General features: G+C 41.5%; 1 protein-coding gene across 1 annotated transcript; it reads left to right on the top strand.

Moving 5' to 3' along the window:
* The first annotated feature begins 1,185 nt into the window (after window positions 1-1,185).
* LOC103581180 (seminal plasma protein BSP-30 kDa-like) lies at window positions 1,186-6,957 on the top strand. Its single transcript, XM_008563070.1, has 4 exons — window positions 1,186-1,243; window positions 3,280-3,312; window positions 6,427-6,567; window positions 6,806-6,957. The coding sequence occupies exons 1-4, from the start codon at window positions 1,186-1,188 to the stop codon at window positions 6,955-6,957; spliced, it is 384 nt and encodes a 127-aa protein (XP_008561292.1).
* Window positions 6,958-8,024: the final 1,067 nt, after the last annotated feature.

Genomic DNA, 8,024 nt, shown 5'->3' with positions numbered 1-8,024 from the left:
CTCTCTCTCTCTCTCTCTCTCTCTCTCTCTCTCTCTCTCTCTCTCTCTCTCTCTCAAGTGCTCTTGCCTCTTCTGACTCCAGATCCCTTTAGAAATGGTAACATAAGAAAAGAATTCTAAAGTGGACTAAGCACACACATAAAAACTGGGATTAAGATCTGTCTTTCCACTTGCTGGCTGACTGCAGGCAGGATGCTTCACCTCTCTGAGACTTGCCTATCCAGGGGGCTAAAACCGGCTTTGGCCCTGGGCTCCCAAGCTGGGGCGGTGGGGGGCTGAGGGCCTCAGCCACATACCTCCAGACACCTGCACCCAGCCCAGCAATGACCAAGCCACAGCTGGAAGCCCCCTGGTCTCCCCTGCGGGAATGAGGGGGTGCCACAGGCCTCAACCACGTCCCACCTTCCTCCTTCCCCCACCCTATTTCTTTCCTCCTTCTTTTCTCCCCCTCCTCTCCAACTGCTCCGCAACAACATCTTAGAATGTAAAAAATAAACTTTAAAAAAATAAAAAAACTTTTTTAAAACTAGCTTTGCCCTTTTTTTGGCAGCTGACTGGTATGGGGTTCCAAACCATGATCCCCCCTCCTCTCCAACTGCTCCGCAACAACATCTTAGAATGTAAAAAATAAACTTTAAAAAATTTTTTTTAAAACTAGCTTTGCCCTTTTTTTGGCAGCTGACTGGTATGGGGTTCCAAACCATGATCTTGGTGTTATAAGGCTGCACTCTAAGCCTGACTGGAATTTCATTTTCAAAAATATAATAATCGAGGAAGCAAATGATATGGAAAGAATATGAAAGTTTTAGCACACTATAGAGCGTGTTTCTCAAACTTTAGCCAACATCAGACTTACCTGAAGAGCTTCTTACAACGTGGGTGGCTGCCCCACCCCCAGAGTTGGGCAGGTCTGGGGTAGGGCCCAAGGATTGGCATTTCTGACAAGTTCCCAGGTGTGGGTGACGGTGCTGGTCCAGGGATCACACTTTGAGAATGCTGCTGTAGAACATTCTAAGATGGATGTTTCTAATTTTTCTAAGCACCCTGAGATTTAGGGCAGGGGAGAGAATGCTATGGAGTAAGTCTGTGAGCACAGCCTGGGTAGGAGGGGCATGAGTGAGTGGGAGAATATAAAATGAGGTGACATTTGCGACAGTGCATGCCATCTGCAGGCCATTGGAGGTGATGAGAAATCTGGCAGGCTGGGTGCCGCTGGCTGTCTGCTTATATGGGCTGCGTGCAGGTGAGGGGGCAAGGTGGGTGAGGGGCGGGAAGAGGAGAGAGCAGGAAGGGGCTGAGACAGGCAGGAAGCAGATTCTACCAATTGCCCATGATATCTCTGAAAACAGCACAATGGTGGAGGCACAACAGAGCATTTGGAGAGTCCTGGGTTCAACTCCTGGTTCTTCCTCTTTTTGGTTGGATGATTGTGGGGCAGGTAACTTGGTCTCCCTTTGAGCCTCAGCCTTCTCATCTATATAATAGTAATAATGATATTTAAGAAAGAGGAGGTTTATTGTATATTGTTTTGGAAATTTCTCCAAGGTCTGTTATTAAGGAAGCAAGGTACAAATTAAACATAGGATTTGGGCTTTGGTTGGGTGATTTGGGAGGTGAGAGGGGTTTAAGGAAGTGAAGATTTCCTCAAGATTCAATGCTGTGAGAAACAGGAAAGCAATTCCATGACTGGATATCTCAATACATTTTATCTATAGGGAAGGGAAGGCAGACTGTAACAAGAAGAAAGTTCAATCAGAAAAAAACAGCGTTCTCTCATTTTAGCCAAGAGTGGACAGGGGTTGGGTAATTTGTTGTTGCCAGTGCTGACGCAGAACTCTGAAATAGTCTTGATTTATCTCATCATAACACGATCTCAGAGTAATGTTGTTTGAAGTTATTATTCTGTGAGGTTGTTTGTGTCCAATAGTCCAAGCTGCACCTGTTTTTAGCTGTGTGGACAAAAGACACGTCAGCATATCAGGAGAAGACTATAGAGATTAAAGACAGTAAAAATAAAAGATAAAAAAGATTAGTTCCCAAGAGCTCCGTGACTAGACAAAGCAGAAAACTCACCCAGCAGCAGCTCTTATCCTGGCATTTACTACAAAATATTAGCACCCCCGGTTTTAACCAAAAAATGACTGGCACTTACCAATGCACTTGAGGCTCAGCTTGTGGCAATGCCCCCACGAGGCAGAATTGTTGTAGAGACCCAGTTTCTGGAGCCAGAGCACCTGAACTACTTCTTAGTTCTGTGGCTTGGAACAAGCGGTTTCCCTCTCAAAGCTCCCATAACTGTATCTACAAAACGGAGATCATGATTACAGAGTAATAATATACGTTATTATAATATGTATAAACGTAGTCTATAATATCAGCAACCTATGAATTAGCATCTTTATATCAAAGATAAAGAAAGTCAAGCACAGAGGGGTTAATTCCCTTGCACCGGCAAGTGGCAATTTCAAGGTAATATTAACATTGTGTCTATGCTTCATTGGGCACCTGCAATAACGCCCTGAGAAAGCATAGCCGGGTAGCTCAGAACACAGTCTGTGAAGTCAGACTTTGTGTGTTTAAACCTAATTCCCACCGGCAGACAGTCAAATGACTTCTGGCAAGTTGCCTCTTTGTGCCTTATTTTCAAACCTGTAAAACTTGGAGGGTTGAAGTTGGGAGGGAGGAAGTGTTATAAATTATAATGTCTCCCTCCTAAGGATGCTGTGAAGATCTAATGAAGGCAATGACTGGAACTTGGCAATTGCCAATTAAACACTAGCTAATATTATTAGACAGCTGTTCCGTGTGTGGTGTTGGTGTAACAGAGACACTCCCTAAAATGGCTCAGAGACAATAAAAGAGCAAAATTTTCTACAGGGGAGAGAATCATTGAGGCTGCTGGAAACATTCATCCTCTGGCACTGTTTTCCTGAAATGTTGACGTGGGTAAAAGCTAGAATATTCCCTCTGACCTTCAGAATGATGGGATTTCAACAAATGGGTAGAAGTTGGCTGAGCTTTGGATGGGGTGGAATTACTTTAACTTACTCAAAGACAGACCTTTTGGACAGGTCAGAGCTCATATCTGAGTAAATGGGCTTTCTGGGGTAGATACATGATCCCCCAATTGGAAGTGTTCGTAAGTCATCGAAGATGTTCCTACAACAGGAGAATAATTGACTACGTGGACATCGAGGTACTTTTTTAACCACCGTTACTCTGGGAATGGAGTGTTCTAGGAGGTGGTCTAAATTTTTCCTATGTGTTTTCCTCTTTCAGAGTTGATTTCTCATTTTCACCTTCCAGATCAAGGTAGGTAGACCACCCCTTTACTTGTTAGCAGCTCAAATGTTGCCGCACCCCTAGAGCGATGCTCTTCTCCTGAAGGTTCCTTGCACTTTCCTGCCATTTTACCCTTTCCTTTGCCAATTCTTGCAGCATGAAAGGATCTCCCTGGTCCTGAGCCAAATCGTAAACTTCAAGACATGGTTTAGTTAGTTATCCAAGATTTCCTCTCCTGCCCCTCCAGAAAAGTGCTCTCCTCTTCGTTGGAACTAACATCAGCATTTGTTTGGGGGGTTTTTTGTTTGTTCATTCATTTTTTATTTTATTTTTAATCGACAAATAATAATTGTATATGTGTATGGGGTAGAATGTGATGTTTTGATATATGTTTACACTGTGGAATTAACATATCCATTCATCACATGCTTATCTTTTTTGTGGTGAGAACATTTAAAATCTACTCTATAAGCAATTTTGAAATGAATGTGATGTTTTGATATATGTTTACACTGTGGAATTAACATATCCATTCATCACATGCTTTTCTTTTTTGTGGTGAGAACATTTAAAATCTACTCTATAAGCAATTTTGAAATATACAGTGCATTATTATTAACTAGCGTCGCCATGCTCTCCAACAGGTCTCTAAAACTTATTCTTTCTGCCTGACTGAGACTTTGTACCCTTTGATCGGCATCTCCTCACTCTCCATCCTCCACTCACCCCAACCCTGCTCCACAGCCTCTGGTAACCATCATCCTGACTCTCTATTTCTATGAGCTCAACTTCTAAAAAAAGCACTTGTGTTTTTTTGTTGTTTGCTTGTCTGTTAATTTTAACAGCCTTCTTAAGGCATAATCTACATACTATAAAATTTACCCATTTTAAGTGTACTACTCAATGATTTTCAGTAAATTTGCATAGTTGTGCAAATATCACCACAAGCCAATTTTAGAATATTTCCATCACCCCAAGAATACCCATCACACCCACTTGCATTCAGTCCCCATTCCTACCCTGAGCCCTAAGCAACCACCGATCTACCTTCTGTCTCTGTAGATTGGTGTTTTCTGAGTATTTCATATAAATGGAATCGTCCATACAATCTTTTGCTTCTGTTTTTAAGTTAAAAAGGTCATTACGAGAGCAATATGTGCTCATCGTAGACAACTTTGTCTCAATGTCTCAGTTCTTGGAAGAATTTAACTATATGCACAGGTAGACAATAAGTACTGGATTTTAATCTATAACTCTTAAGAAGCTGAGAGTTTCAAGAGAAATACAGATGTGGGAATACTTTGTGGGGATAGTTAGGAGAGCGAAAGAGAAATTTGATTACAGAAATGTGGATTGGTTTTTAAATATTTCAATTACTAGTTTGGGATTGAGCCAACATAGCCTGGAGTCACTGTATGGTGAAAAAATGTAGCCCATCAGCCCTCTTTGTTTTGAGGCCAGAAGGAAAATGTTTCCAAAGCAGTGGACAGTAGGGTTTGTCTGTGTATGGGGGTCGTGTGCTGAGACCCAAGATGGCCTTAGGATGGGGCAGAATCAGCAGGAACTGTGGCTCCCCTCAGCCCTGTGAGAAGTCAGGACAAGCAGCAATGGTCAGGTCCCGACGCCAACAGCAATTGTACATCTGCTTTGTGGCCAAGTCTAGCAACAAAGAGCACCAACTCTGAATCCTGACAACCTGGCTTTGAATCACAGCTCTGCCATTTATAGCAAGTTTCTCAGCTTCTCCGTGCTTAAGTCTTCTAAATCTATCAGCAACCTAATGATAGTACCCAGTTCATTCGGCTGGTGTAAGGATATCATTAAATGTGTTAAGGTTTGTAGATTGTGCACAACATGTCCACAACATGTGCACAGAGTAAGCCATATTATCACTTATTATATAAATAAGTACTATTAATAAACAATGTTAAATAAAATTATTAAATAATTTAAAATAGATAAATATTATAGCAAATAATATACTCGAATAATAAAAATATCAAAGTAATTGTTAAATATTATTAAATAATAAATATAAATAATGTATGTCATTGTTAAATAATAATTGAATAATAAAAACAAATGAATCTAGTGTCAAAATTATTTCAGGTTCATGGAGAACCAACAAATATTTATTAAGCTTCTATTATGTGCCCATCTCTAGCAGTTGGTAATGCATGTCTAGCTGTGAATGGGATGCATGTGGTCATTTCTGACAAACAAGAAAGATTCTGAACAAGTCATTAGAAATTTTTTAAATGTAAGAAAGGAGAACTTGTAAGAAAGTTCAATCCAAGTTCAAACCTAGCCTCATTTGGATGTTCAAGAAAGTTCCGTGGAGATTCATGTTTAAGCTGAATGTAAGAGGAGGGTAAACAAGCAAAGGGGGTGTGGAGTTCCTGACAAGCAGAGAAGATCATGTCTGTAAATCCCCGAGGCAGGAAAAATGGTAGCACACTGGGAATACCTGACACCTGAGCACAGAGAGCACAGGGAACGGTGGCCCAATGTGAGCCTGCAGTTGTATTTGAGGACCAGATCAAGCAGGGTATTATGAGCCATTGCAATGCTGCGTACTACCCTACAAGCAATGGGATAGCAAGCGGTTAGAGGCAGGGCCAGGCTAGCATTTAAGAATGATCATCCTCCCTGCAGTGTGAAAAACAGGCGGGACAAATAGGCTGTGAAAAATAAGTTACTGCTGTAGTCAAGGCAAGGCAAGATGCTGGGTGGTGGCAAAGTGTGTACTGGGAAGGAGATAGCTTGGAGATATATTTAGGCACTCCCTGTGGCTGGCTAAGAGATTTATTTTTCTAGGGGAGAGGGAGAAAAGAGACTATAAGAAAGACTCCAGAGTTTTGGCTTAGGAAAATCAGGTGTACAGTGGCTAGAGAACTTGCATAAAAAGGAAGCCAGCAACTCCAGTCTGCTTCCAGCTCTGGATTGAAATCAGGCTTCCTTTGATATTCATTTCTATTTTCTGCCCCACACTGGAAAAGCAGTGACCGAGACCAGCTCTACTTGGTTATGGGGACAGAGGGAAGAATGGGTGAGTAAGTGTGGTGTGGGCAACTGAGATGGGCATTTGAAAGTCAATTCCCTTTATAAGCATGCCCTACATTTGGCATGTATTCTCTTTTCCAGATATTCCTTCCATTCCCTGTATCTTTCCATTTACCTATGGCAACGCAGTCCACTACAGTTGCATCTCCATGCACAGTGACTTTGACTGGTGTTCTCTCGACAGTAAATTCCAAGGCAGGTGGCGGTACTGCACCGGGATGGGTGAGTCTCATGTAATGAACTACCTTGGATGCCCGGGACCCAAGAAGCAGTTGATAGCAGCTGGCTATATGATTTTGAGTGTCAGATAGACCTGAGTTCAAATCCTGACTTTTCTACATAATTTTAATCACTTTGAAAACAGTTCACTGTGTGGTAGAAAAAGCATGATGTGCTGTTAGTTCCACAATGATTAATCGTAAGACTTTCCGTGTCCACAGTTCTTCTTCTTTCTTTGCAGATCCCCCCCAGTGTGTCTTTCCCTTCCTCTATGGAAAAAAATTCGTTTATGGATGCACCAAAGAAGGCTATATTTTGAATCGAAGTTGGTGTTCATTGACAAAAAATTACAACAAAGATGGAAAATGGAAACGATGTTCTCCTAAGGAGTAAGATGGTTGGGGGGAGAATAGAAGGGGATCTTATAGATATTTAAAAGTGGAGAAGCCTCTGGATTAATGGAAGGGGAAGCTTGAGGTCTAGAATATCCGGTGGTGGTTTAAATCAGGGGTCGACAAACACTTCCTGCAAGAGCTCAATAGTAAATATTTTAGACTTAGTGGACCACAAATAAAGTAGTCCCCCTTATCTGATCTGTAGCACGATGAAATCTCATGCTGTCCTGCTCTGTCCTGCAAGGAAAGTGAATCATTCCCTTGTCCAGCACATCCACGCTGTCTACACCACCCATTCATTAGTCACTTAGTAGCCATATTGGCTATCAGATCAACCACATTAACATAATTTTTATTACTATATATTGTTACAATTGTTCTATTTATTATTAGTTATTGTTGCTAATCTCTTACTGTACCTAATTTATAAATTAAACTTTATCATAGGTATGTATGTATAGGAAAAAACAGTATGCTCATATACAGGGCTCGGTATGATCCACGGTTTCAGGCATGCACTGAGGGTCTTGGAACGTATTCCCACACCGATAAGGAGGACTGCTGCGTTCCATTTCAGAGTGAGAGAGGAAAAACTTAGCACCCCTCTTAGGTCACAGATCATTAATGTTCCTCTATCCTTCTCCTGTTCCGTATACTCACGCTATTTAGTTCTTGGAAGTAGACCAGTTCTCTCATCAGGGAGAAGAAAAGATTATCCACCAGGGACAGTGACAGACTGTGACACCAATTCTGACCTTTCTCCTCCACAGTACTTAGATAAGCCTTGGTGTTCTTGAAGAGACAGAAGTTATACAATCATCAGCTGCCTCTCAAAATATAATTCTATCTTTTCCAATCCCGATCACTCTGGTCAAGAAAGATTTGATATCTTTTCTACACCGATGACTCCTTTTCTTGGAAAAAGTCAGAGCCAAAACTCAAGGGTGATCAATACAATGCTGACCACGATGTGCTGAAAAACCGGTAAGCATTTTGGAGGAAGAATTTGCATTCAAATCAAGATCCTGAGGACAAATAATAATTATATAAATTTAGGGGGTACAA

Source organism: Galeopterus variegatus, unplaced genomic scaffold (genome assembly GCF_000696425.1).
Source record: "Galeopterus variegatus unplaced genomic scaffold, G_variegatus-3.0.2 Scaffold12509, whole genome shotgun sequence".
Taxonomy (NCBI): Eukaryota; Metazoa; Chordata; class Mammalia; order Dermoptera; family Cynocephalidae; genus Galeopterus; species Galeopterus variegatus.
The sequence above is the reverse complement of the archived record's forward strand: the minus strand, read 5'-3'. Positions and strand labels throughout refer to the sequence as shown.

Coding starts and splice junctions, on each gene's coding strand:
- LOC103581180 (XM_008563070.1), top strand. CDS start 1,186: ATGAGAAATCTGGCAGGCTGGGTGCCGCTGGCTGTCTGCTTATATGGG. Junction 1,244..3,279: donor CTTATATGGGCTGCGTGCAG/GTGAGGGGGCAA, acceptor TTCCTCTTTCAG/AGTTGATTTCTCATTTTCAC. Junction 6,568..6,805: donor GCGGTACTGCACCGGGATGG/GTGAGTCTCATG, acceptor CTTTCTTTGCAG/ATCCCCCCCAGTGTGTCTTT.